Genomic DNA, 13,580 nt, shown 5'->3' on the forward strand with positions numbered 1-13,580 from the left:
AGTATCCATCTAACACATCATCGTAACAGTTACAAGAATATAGGCGTGTTTCAAGAACTATTTAACCAAGCCATTTAGGCAATTTTCATTTTTTAAATGATTCTAAACATTCTCACCACTAGTATCTATTCTTAGATTCATTTTTTAGATCAACAGGTAAGACCCTATTTTTGTTTTTTACCTGTTTTAGAATTTTGATATATAGTGCTAAATGAAGAAAACTTTTACTTTCCTGCCAGCATACATAAATTTTCATTTCACCACACCATCTCCCAAACTGGGTATTTCATCACCGCTAATTTTTAAAAACAATTTGATAGATGAAAATGATGTCTCATTCTTATTGAAATTTATGTCTTTTTGTTTACTAATATGAATAGGTGTTTGTTTCCTATACCAGTAGGCCATTTATGCTTCTCTATGAATTAACTGTTTACTTTGTTTGCCCCATTTTCTATTGTTATATAACATTTTCTTATTGTCTTATATAATCTGTATTCTTTTTTTGTTTATTGTTGCTTATTTATTATTTATTTTTATTGAAGCATAGTTGACTTACAATATTATAGTAGTTATATGTGTACAACATAGTGATTCAGTGGTTTTATAGATTACACACCATACAGTCTGTACTCTTTACAGGATAAAAATATTTGCCCACTGCCTATCCTTTATGTTGCTAATTGTCCTCCAGCTCAGCTTTTCCCTTTTATTTAAATTTAATTTAAATTAAATGTAAAAATTTAAATAATAATACATCTTGAATTTTGTATATTTGTATATAGTGATATGTTCCCTTACCCATAGTGTGTTTTATGTCTACTTTGTTGAGATATGCCCAAACCTGACACATAGTCAGCAATTTCCCCATCATATTTTGTGTATTGTTGATATTTAAATCTATGCCATCTGGTATTTACACTGCTATAAGACATATATAAGTAAATAATTCCTGTATTAATAAAGTGGTCTTAATCTTTTAAAAATACACCAATTCATAATGATGAGGCATGGAGATCTATACCCATAAAATGTCAATTTACATTTAAATCTATGTTGCAATTGGTCACATTGCTCCCTCTAGCACCTACAATTTTCTTTCCTTGCTGAAATACATACAGAATATAATGCCTTTTGATCTTAGCATTTACCCCAAACTTGTAAATGTGTTTTGCCTAGATTTTTCTAGAGGGAAAATTAAATATTATTGCTGTGAGTTGATTATTATCCACCTTTTTTTGGTGTATTTTCTCAGAGTGTTACTGATCTCTGTGCACTTTCACAGTAATAATCAAATTACAATCTATATATATATATTTCCCTTTAGGAGCCATTAAATTTAGTTTATTGAGGTGATATGGTAATTTTACTGGTGCATTACAAAATGGGGAATTTGCACTATCTAGGACAGAATGCAAATTGGCTATACAAGAGGCAGATGGCAGGCCAAACTGTGTTCCAGACAAGAAAGGATAAGATAATAAAACTGAATAGTGAAATAATAAACAATTATGGTGACAGAAGAGTAAGGATCTTACTAGTATAAACAAACGCTGGAGAAAAAAAACTATACAAGAAGAGAATTTGGCTTCTTAGAATACAGTGTTTTAGTGGGTAATTTACTGAAGTAAATGAGAAAGTGTGTGGCGGGAGGGACAGAGTACCAGATACAAGGGAACGTTTTCTGAAGTGAGTTACACACTTGAATTCAATTTGAATGAGTGCAGCTGCACCTCAAGAGGAGCAACCCTCTTATTCATCTTCATGCCATCAGTGCCTGGGCACTTCCTTGTTTACTGAAGGAACAACAGAATGAATGGAGGAACACAAAGAAGTATAAAAATGAAAACTTATCAATGACTAGGTAAAACAGTAGTAGTTGCTCAACTTTTAGGGTCAAGCTGATGTTGGAGTGATTATTTTTCATACACTGCCTACAATTCTATCTTGTCACATCTCTTGAACTACCAAATTTAGGAACAGTAATACATTACTAAATAACAATATATTTATTAATATATTTAATCAATATATTAAGTAATGTATGTAGATTGCATTTGGGTTATCCATTCTATTAAAAATTACCCATCATTACAACAAATATCCTTCAGCTTTCTATTGCTGAGTAACAAATTATTACAAACTTTTGGGCTTAAAACAATACCCACTTAATATCTCCAGCTATGCAGGTCAGAAGTCTGGGTTGGGTGAGGTCTCTCTTTAGGATCTCATAAGGCTAAATCAAGGAGGCAGCTGTACTGGGTTCTCATCTGGAGCATGGAGGCCTCTTTCAAGCTCATTCAGGCTGTTGGAAGAATTCAGTCTCTTGTGGCTGTAGAACTGAGGTTCCTGCTTTCTTGCTGGCTGCCAACTGGGGGACATTTTTAGCCCCTAAAGGCCACCATCATTCTCTTGTCACATGGCCCTTTCTGTAACATGGCAGTGTGTTCCTTTAAGGCCAGCAGGAGTACTGGCTGCAGCTTATAATGTCTCTGACTTCTTCCATCCCTGACCTTTAGAATTTCTTTTAAAAGGGCATAAAGATTATTATCACTATTTGTTGAGTATTGTCAGACCAACCAGGATATCTGGTACACTTCCATATATCATTGACAAACTATCCGAAAGAGAAATTAAGAAAACAATCCCATTTATAATTACATCAAAATGAATAAAGTACCTAGGAATGAATTTAACCAAGGAGGTGAAAGACCTGTACTTGGAAAACTAGAAGACATTGGTGAAGGAAATTGAAGATGACACAAATGGAAAGCTACACCGTGCTCAAGGATTGAAAGAATTAGTATTGCTAAAATGTCCATCCTACCCAAAGCAATATACAGGTTCAATGTAATTACTGTCAAAATACCCATGGCATTTTTCACAGAACTAGAACAAATGATTCTAAGATTTGTATGGAACCACAAAAGACCCCAAATAGTCAAAGCACTCTTGAAAAGAAGAATATACCTGGGGGTATCACATTCCCTGACTTCAGACTATACTACAAACTACAGTAATAGAAACGGTATGGCACAAAAACAGACACATAGATCAATGAAACAGAACAGAGAGCCCAGAAATGAACCCATACTTTCATACTTTCTCAAGACTCCCAAGAGTATCATTTTATTACAGCATCAACTCAAAGTCCAAAATCTCATCTAAATCTCACCAGCTCAAAGTCTGAAATCTCACCATCTAAGTCATCTAAATATTGTGCAGACAAGGCTCCTGGGGGCAGTCCTTGAAGGAGTCTGGACTTCAGTTCCTGAGGTACATTTCCTCTCCATGTGGACCCATGAAACCAAAGAGACAAGCCACCTTCCCCAAACTCCCAACACAATGGTTAGACAGGCATCAGAAAATAGTTACAGAGATTCTAGTTCAAAGGAGAATGAAGAGTAAACAGGAGTCACTGGTCCACAACAGTCTTGAAATCCAGCAGGGTAAACGCTGGATTTTTCTTGATTATATTTCCAGTTCTAGGACTATGCCTCTGTAGCTGTGGACTTTGCTCTCCAGGCTCTCAGTTCTGCTCCCTGAGCCATCCTTCTTTTCTCTTGAAAAGTAACATGTATATGCAGCTGAGTGGTAGTATCAGATTGCTTCAGGCTAGGGTTCTGATAACTGTTTTCATTTGGTTCTCTCCATTTCTTTCGGTCCAAGCCGACAGTGTTTCTGCTGAAATAATTTTCCCAAGAGCCTTGTGGGTCTTGCTTGAAATTCACTGGGCTTTGTTCTCTTAGACAAATGCCACACCCATAACTCTATTTGAGAGAATCCTTTCACTCCCCTTGATTACCACTGTAATGGCTGAGGGTCATTGCCCTTCCCCTCCTGGAGACCCTCTAGCTGGACTTAGAGGATTTAAGGTCCAAATTTAACCTCTTCTTTGAAGGGCCTTTTAGTTACCAAACACTGAGATCTTTTGATGTTTCTGATGGTTGAGCAAAGGTTATACAGTCATATTCAGCCTTTTTTCTCTGCCATATTTGCAGCGTCATTTCTAACTTTTAACGTCTTTGCCACCTGGAGAAGCTGGGGCTTTAAAAACCATCCAGTCCTAATTCCTTTTAGTTTAATAATTCTTTAGATTTATTTCTCCCCTTCCTCATGTTACTATAAGCAGCAAGAGAAACCAGCCTATACCTCCACCACTTTTCTCAGTAATCTACTTAGTTATAGAGCCAATGTTTGTCACTTACAAGTCTGCCTTCTGACATCCCTGCAGGACACAATTTCGCCACACTTTCTGCCACTACAAAACAAGGATCGCCCTTCCTCCAGTTTCTAATAAATACTCCTCACTTCTATCTGAGCCCCACTGGCAGCCCTCCAAGTCCAGGTATATTCTAACCACCTGTCTGAGGCAATTTAGGCTTTTTCTATCATTATTCTCAAAATTTAACCAACCTATGATCACTGCTTGATCCCAAACCTGCCTCCACCTATTAGGTATTTGTTATAGCAGCATCTCACATACAGTACCAAAATCTGCAATAGTGTTCTATTGCTGTGTAACAATCACCCCAATTTTAATATCTTAAAACAACACTCAATTTTTATCACACGATTTCAGAAGCTCAAGTACTGGATCCTTTGCTAGAATCTTACAAGGTGAAATCAAGGCATCGGTTGGGGCTGTGGTTTTCATCTGGTTCTCAGGGTTGTCTTCCTAGCTTATTTGGGTTGTTGGTAGAATTCAGTTCCTTGCAGTTATACAACTGGGGTCCTCATTTACTTGCTAGTCAATGGCTAGGGATGGTCTCAGCTCCTAGAGTTCACCCCTGTAACAGGCAGGCAGTTCACAACATACCTGTTTGCTTTCTTCTTCCAGGCCAGCAGTCTTTCTGACTCATGCTTCACCTTATTTTGGGGAGCTCACCTGATGAGGTCAGGTCCACCCAAGATAATCTCCCCTTTGATGAACTCAAAATCAATTGACTAAGACCTTATTTACATCTGCAAAATAACTTTTGCCATAGAATGTAATTTAATTACAAAATGATATTGTAGGATTCTGTGCCTTCCACAGAATCCTTCAATTCAACTCCTCTTTGAAATTAAATATTACTGTATGTATATTTCTTTACTGTAAATAAATCTGTAGTTTAGACTCTATGGCCTTTTGCCATAAATTGATATGAAATGACATACATAATCTCATTTGAGCAAATTATTGTAAACATTATTCCCACATCTTTAAAATGAACAATTTTCTTTTCATCTCTTTTTACTCGCATGTCTGTTTTTAACAGAAATATGCTGCCCATTAATCAAGCATTAAGTGATTGAGATTTTTATCATGGTGTAAATAAGAGCCGAAGAGCAGCTGAAGGTAGAACTTCAGAAGTCACAATGAGATATTACTATTGTATTCATTCATTCTAGTTACTGCAAATTCACGGTGTGTTCAGGAAAAGGCTGGATCAGAAAATCTGGCTTGTGACTCAATGTGAAGAGGTACATTTCACTAATGTCTCCATTATACATATACAATACTTAAATATACAGTTCTATCATAATTGATCATGCGTTTTCATAAGTATGCTCAACATTGCAATTACACTAACTATAATCAATTTAAAAAATTTTAGATGATTTTTTTAGAACAAGACCAACGTCTTTATAAAAAGTGATGCAAATGTGTAAAACTCTATTCTTATAGGCAATCTTAAATTGAGTCACTAAAAGAAAATATAGCATACTTTCAATATCAATGTGAGAATTATTCAAAGTATTCCGTCTTTATCTCAAGTTGGATTCATTCTTCTTTATCCTCAGCTGTGTTTCTAACCTGATTCTCCCTCATAATTGTTGATTTTGACCCAAGAAAGCAAATTAGTCACAGTGGTTAATACATTTTCCTCTTCATTTCAGAATATATTTAAAGTTTAAATAAGTCATCTTTCTTAGAGAATACTATCCAAAATTAATACCTAAAAATTTGAGGTCTTTTTCGGGTGCCCATATATGTGTTCATCTCCATTGTATGAATTATTTAAGAGTGGACTGAGCATTCTGAGTCATCCGAGCACAAAATGCCATTTGAAGTATTAAAAAGACTATAATCTAATGAAGTAAGACAGTGCCTATTTGGTGATAACACTGATTGTTTGTTCTCTAGTTGATAGGTTTCAAAGTTGCTCTAAACATTTTTTTAGCAGCAGCCAACAGCAGTGTGATACCATTAATCAGGGCAGCAATCTCAGGCAGAGCTGAGAAAAGGCTGAGGTGAAGAGTTAGCAAGACAGTAGGGGCAGGAGTATGATATTTATAGGATCTATCTAGGGAAGGTGTTATTTCTCATGACACAGTTGAAGGTAAATACTTCTCAATTCAGTGATCTTATATTCCTCCCATTATATTAGAGGATATTTTTCACTGTTGCAAATGTCGGCATTTAATCCAGACTTCTAAAATTCTTCTAAGGTGCCTGTGAAACCTCAAAGTGGGATGACTTATAGTAAGAATTTCTACGCCTCTCTCTTATACACTCATCCTTTCCCTTTACTGTAATTTATTCAGATACAAATGTAAAAATAAAATGAGTTGAAAATATATTCCCACTTGCATCCATTAGTCAGGTCTTACATTCTTGCCTCCGTGCTGTTTTCAAATCATTAAGCATGGTGTTGAGGGTATTCAGGGAAAGTCTGTTAACTTCCCTGGGTCTTTTCTTCTTCTGTTTGAATTCATAAAATGTTTGAGATAGAAATAGATGGCTTCTAAGCTCTTATCTAACTCCTAAAAATATCCTATGGTCCTAATATAAGACGTTTTGACAGATATTAGAATAGTGTTGAATATGCCCTAAGCACTTTTCAACACTGCACTGGGGATACCATCTAATAAACATAGGGACCAAGAAAAATATCAAGGTGGTTTCTCATTATTTGAGTAAGAAAAAGCTGGTCATTGATTCACATCTCTAATCTTTATTCCATATGTGTGTGTATGTGGAATAAAGATTAGAATCACCCGTTTCTGAATAAAAGAATTGATTGAAGTCTACTTCCTGTTGTTTTGAAACATTTCCTCTCTTATCGGGAATACCTTGATTTCAAAGCAAAAATACTTAGCCTATACCCATATACTCCATCAAATGCTGACTTTGATAGTAGGCATGTAATAGTAGAATTCTGCACAGTTTTAGTCAAGGCAGAAAAAACAAAATATCATAACAAAACTGCATAGGCAACATGACACAGAGGATAAATTTGTTTCAATCAAAGCTTCCTGTACATTTATGAGATAATCACGGAAACTGCTACGTAATACTCACTCAGATGAGTGTGATAATCCATCCATCCACTGTGTAGGAACATTAAGTGGCTTTCTTAGGGACAATACCCTGTTTCTTCTGGATTAGTCACTGCAAGTTCACCCACTTGAATGACTGCCAGAGATCATTTAATTACAGAATGAAAACTCTGTCTTTTAGCTCAAAAATATCTCTAATGATATAAACACAGTATGATATAATTCACCATTTCTTATATAAGCAGAATTTTAAAGTCTCACAGGTCTTAATCTTCGAGATGAAAGGGACCTTAGACGTTAGCTAGTCTTCCTTTTCCCCTGTCCAACCTAGACACTTCCCCTACACCATTCACGCCCGATGAGAACCCATTTCTCATATATCCTTCTGTGGAATATCCTCTGCGGGAACCCATTCAGTTTTGGAATATTGCAGCTCCTGTGATCTAGACATTTCTTCTCCCTGAATTACACTCAAATGGTTTCCTATAATTAATTTAACAAACATTAATCTTACCTCTCAAACATTAATCCGTATCACCCACCTAAGTCTAAGGTAGTTATCACATTTTGAACAAAAGAAATCTGTAAGATAAACATTCCTTCTCCTTTGCCCTTTTCCCATGATTCTAGATGCTTCTGCATCCTGGTCAGCCTCTTCTAATTGATGACTCTTCTCCTTAGTAACAACACCCAGAAGAGAACAGGCTATGCAATTTGCATTTTGACCAGGGCAACTTCCTACAGGAGTATCTTCTTGGAGCTGCTTACTGCATTTTCCTTAATATAAGCCAATACTGCATTAGATATTTTTTGTCAATTATTTAAAAAATTATTGGCTTATGTTGAGCTTGAATGCAATAAAACCTTAGGAAGTCCTAGGAGTCAGAGTTTCTTTACTTGATATATGAAACGTAAGAATACATATTTTAATTTATCCTTACTACATTTTATGGCATAGCTTTGATAAAAATTGCATATTTTTGTGATAGTTTTAAAAACTTGATTATATCAACTAACGTATTAACTAGAACTTCCATATGTGTTAAATTAGAAAGTTCTCAATCTGTGATTATCCAAGACTGACAAAAATATTGAATAAGGTACACTCTGCGTCTCACCAAAGGCACAATCGACCGGATATGGTAAAGCAATCATTGGTGAAAACACCAAATGTGCTATCTTATAGCCTGAATTTCTTCAAATTCTAAACAAGAAAATGATGAGGGTTTTTTGGCCAGATACCTTGCTGGAATAAAGATGCACTCGTTCTAACATTTTGATCAACTCCTGAAACGAAGACATAGATAGCAACATGCTGTTGAAATCTGCAATAATCTTGGGTGGGAGATTTAACATACTCTGTGACGGTATCAAGATTTAGAAAGACTGAGGGACATTCAGTACTTCTGGGGCCCTAGATTACTTACTGGGGCCCTAGATTACTTACTAGATTACTCCAACTGGGTAATTAAAGAGCAACTTAAAGCCCAAACTATTTATTTATGATACAAAGTAATCGTCTAATACATTTAACATTTATGAATTGAAAAAACAGTGACTGCTGTGCCTATCACTGAGAAATCCTTGACATTTCAAAATCATTTTGTCTTTTCTGTTTTAAAAAAAATGTATAGTTTCAAATGGTAAAGTACTGATTCCTTGAAGCTGAATTTCTTAGGTTTATTTTTCATTTGTATAAATTTATTAAACATGAATTATTCAAAGCTTCTAAAGAACAGTTCAAACATATATCTATTAATATAATTCATTATTTGTTAGAACATGATTTTCTAAAATTTCTGTGCTTTGCCCATAACTCTGGGTGTCATCCATTGAGCCGTTTAAACTATTTTCTGGAACTTCTTCTATTTACTCTCTTCCCAAGCAATTCTCCCTCTTTGCCTACTTTAATAGGAGCTCTGTAGTCACAGACCGATTTGAAATCAATGGGACGGCATGAGAAGCTTACTAAAGAGAACCTACCAAATATTTCTATGCAGGTTTTTAAGACTTAAACTTCATTGGAAGCTGCTGCCTCAGTCCCATAGCTTGGTAAGAGCTAAACCAAAGACAAACAAAATTCATCATTTCCCTATTGAATAGTGTGACGTGTCTTAAGCAAGGCTATGATTTATATGCTGATATAGGTAATCAAAAGGTAATACGTAACTCTCCTGTCCCTGGACCAAAGTGAAGGAAAGGGAATCTCAGCGATGTGAACAACTTTTTAAGGCTCAGCCTGCTGTGCTCAGACTGCAAGAAGAAAACACCATTAACAGTTTATGAGATTTGCATCATCTGACACATTTGAAGGGTAAACAGTGAAGTGCAGAGATTCTTACGTTCTTGAAAGGATGTGAAGAGCATCTGAAACCGGCTGTTGCGACTGCCCTCGTCCGCCCACATGCGGATGACCCCGAGACCCGTACGGAGCATGACGTCATTGGCCACGGTGCTGCAGAACTTGGCTTTCAGATCCTCCACGGAACTGCTTCCATCATACACCGCCACGAAATTCCTTTTGCATTCATTTGAATTCTGCATCTCATAGTCCAAGAATCGTAAGTAGATCTGTAAAGCAACAAAGATAGGATAATTTCCCAGAATGAATATAGGAAAGTAGTTCACTAAGCACCAGAACTTCCTTTCTCTTTCTGTCTCACAAGACAGTCGTGATTGCAATCAATCTTATTATTTTTTCCCTGTGGAAAGTAAAGATGTATGACTCAGATCAACTTGTGTTTAAAATTGTTTTGAAATGTTATTGTCCTTTCTTTAGGTAAATGTACCATTTCCCATAGCTGAGTATTTTTACACAAATGATCCTTATTTCTTCTCCTAACTTATCTGGAATCAGCAGTTATTAGTTTTCATACTTACACACTGTTTTATTTTAATCAGCACAAATGTGTTTTAAATATTCCTGATACATTTTTGTTATAGTTCTGTGGCTTCAATTTACTTCCAAAAATGCATGGAAAAAAATAATTTGTACTAATATCAAACAAAAACAGAAATGGTTTCAAAAGACAGTCTCTGATTTTACTTTGTTTAGATTATTTCACATAACTATGCTGCTTCATTCTTGAGGTTCAGAATATTTTAAAAAGCACAGCTAATCTATGATCATTCTCACCACAACAGGGTCAAGGAATCTTAAGTCCACGTAAATAAAAATTAAATTAACACTTAATGAGTAAAAAGTACTGTATAACCTACTTTATAGATTACTGTTAAATACTCCCAACAACTCTATAAAGTGGCGCATTTTATTGTCATGTTCAGGAAATGCAGACTCGGATGGTATAAATTGCAAATTAGACGCAAGTTCCTTCAAACTCTCTAGTCCATAATCCTTCCACAATATTATACTGCTTCAAACATACTGTTTTAAGAGCAACAGATATTATTTGACTCTGCACAAATGTGCATTAAAAATCACAAACAATTAATTCAACCAATGATAAATATGTATGTATAATGGGCTACTACTCAGCCATAAAAAAGAACCAAATCCTGCCATTTGTGACAACGTGGATGGACCTTGAAGGTATTATGCTTACATGAAGTAAGTCAGGTGGAGAGAGACAAATGTTATGATTTCACACATATGTGGAATCTATAAAACAAACAAACAAACAAAATCAAACTCTTCGATAGAAAAAACAGGTTAGTTGTTACCAGACGGGAAGTGAGTTGAGGGTGGGCAGAACAGGTGAAAGGGGTCAACTGTATGGGAATGGATGGTAACTGGACCTGTGGTGGTGACCACTCTGTAGAGTACACAGGTGGTAAGTTATAATGCTGTACACCTGTAACTTATATAATAATAATATTAAAAAAAGAATGTTCACTCCCACTCCGCAACCACAGCGGCATGATTCTCCCTTTGTGCTGAAGTACTTTGAACATATTTTAAGCTTTAGTTACAGGTTATATGTACCTTTTGCTAAACTGTGTGTTCCTGAAAAGCTGGGGTGGTGGTGTACTTATTTGATTCTTAGTGTTACACCATGTGTTACATATGTTAAGCACTCACTCCATAAAATTTGCACGGATGTACATTTAATGACCTACTGATTGGAAATTCTGTTTTCTTTATTAACTTCATTTTTTCAGCGTCTGTCTCATATTTATTGGGCACCTATACACCAGACTTTGTTTTGAGTGCCATAAATCATGATAATTACATAGAATAATTGACATTTTATTATTTGCAGTAGAAAATGACATGCAAGAATTTTCAAAACAAGGTATTTATAACTCTAAACTATGACATAAAAGCACATACATCATATGTTGCAGACTTATAAGGAATTGAGTGTAAATAAAATGTGAGTCCCAAGGCAGGAAATCCTCATATAACTCTCAGGAGGAAGAACAAAAAGAGAAAAATAGGGGGAAATGGACAAAACTAAGGAACAATTTAAAGCACTGTAGTTTCATTATGCTTTGCATGGTGAGCAGGTTTTCATGTATATGCAATCTGTAACATCTCAGTTGGAAGCTATCCCAAAATTCCCAAATACTTTGATACTGACTTTAAATTAACTGCCATTACTGCAATCTTATAAAACATACAGCCTAAGAAAGCCTGCCTGTTCTTCATTCCTCCGTCATTGCTTTGTTTTATTCTATGAAAAGTTCAAATATTACTCATGTAGCCCATCTTGGATCCACTCTTCCCAACCAAATGTTACATTCCTGAAAATTAACCAGAAAATTCTAAATTGTCCACCCTAGGAAGGCATATCTGAAAATGTTAAACCTTCCAAGTTTCTACTAACTGGTTTGTTTTTCAAATTTTCACAAGGATTTGTAAAAAGGAACTGGGTCTGTAGTTAGATGACCTTTACCAGGAAGCTGGAGCACAGGAGACAAAATAGCTTGCTCAAGGAAAATAAGTAAATCAACGTGAGAGCCTTAAATAGTATTAAAATTCCAAACTTTTGTTTTAAAGAGCTCTTCATTAGCCCCATCCTGAAAAAAAGTAAACAAATTGAAAACACTATAAAAATATTAAAAATGTAAATACCTATAAAATCTAGGTATTCTTAGAAAGTAAAAAAGTTGTTAAATGCAACAAAAATCAAATATATATCTATATTCTCAGAAACTATACAATGACTCCAACATAGTTTATTAGACCTCAGAAGAATACTCAATTACAATTGTAAACATACATAGTTACTAACAGGAGAAAACACTGAGTAGGGTAACTGAAAACCCCTCCCTCCAATGTTCTTACAAAGCTATAAAAAGCAAACACCATCCCCACAGAAAGAAAAATAAAGTAATCGTTTGACTAATACAAGAAAGAAAGATATTTGATCCTGTGACATTTTCAGGTTGAGTGATTCAGTGGCCAAACATGTCTGAACAATTATTTCAGAAACACAACTTAACATACTAACTTAGTATTTCCATCGTGTACTGGCAATAACTTAAGACACTGAGCTGACGCATTATTTCACTCAACTCTCTCAACAGTAATACACACTATTATTATAACTATTTTAAAATGAAAAAACACACCGAGGTTTAGAAAAGCTAAGTAACTTTCTCAAAGTGACACAGGCCCTTTAGTAATAGATTGGTATTGAACTCAGATATGCCTGACACTTTTCTCTTTAGTATCAAACTTTGCAGCCTCATATAATTTTTTTGAAAATTTTCAAAGACTGATATTCCAGAAAGAAAGTTATAGTCTTGAATAAAAACAAACTCCAACAAAATCGACAAATAATCAAGCAAAGCAAAACCATTTCTATTTTTCTAAAGGGGCTAAGAAACATATTGACGATTGAGATATGAATAACATTCACAGAAAATAAACGTGTCTCTCTGAAGTAAATGGCTGTCTTAAATTTTCTTTAAAAATAAGATTATCTTATAGAAGAATACTGCTGTGGTTAGAAAGACAATTTGCATATTTGGCCCATGTTTTCTAATTTGACAGTTCTAGAGAGTGTGAACTTCCACGGGAGGTGAATGGTTTGCATTCTTACATGAAGGGCAATGGCTGAAGTCTAAGAAACTTCTGTATCTAAAGACTATTCTTATTAGACAGAATACTATTCACAGAGGAAGTGAACGATTACAGTCACTAGATTTTATATATTCACTTCTGAAGCATTCAATCATTAAAAAAATTTTTTTTAATAGTTTAAAAAAAGAAATAAAATATTCCAGTGGGTATTAGCTTTACTGGGTACAGAGCTGTTACTGCAAAAGCCAAATGCCATTAGCCAGAAAAGTGATCAAGTTTTCCCACACTAGCTATAGTATATATCATATAAAAACCCTCCCTACAT

At 35.1% G+C, this 13,580-nt stretch overlaps 1 protein-coding gene across 1 annotated transcript in view; it reads right to left on the reverse strand.

Moving 5' to 3' along the window:
• The window catches only part of NETO1 (neuropilin and tolloid like 1), a 91,212-nt gene that overhangs the window by 17,410 nt on the left and 60,222 nt on the right, over positions 1-13,580 (reverse strand). Inside the window, exon 7 of the mRNA XM_068563175.1 lies at positions 9,609-9,837. Coding sequence (XP_068419276.1) covers positions 9,609-9,837 — 229 coding nt within the window. The remainder of the gene's footprint in view (positions 1-9,608; positions 9,838-13,580) is intronic.

The sequence above is a fragment of the Eschrichtius robustus genome, chromosome 14 (assembly GCF_028021215.1).
Source record: "Eschrichtius robustus isolate mEscRob2 chromosome 14, mEscRob2.pri, whole genome shotgun sequence".
Taxonomy (NCBI): domain Eukaryota; kingdom Metazoa; phylum Chordata; class Mammalia; order Artiodactyla; family Eschrichtiidae; genus Eschrichtius; species Eschrichtius robustus.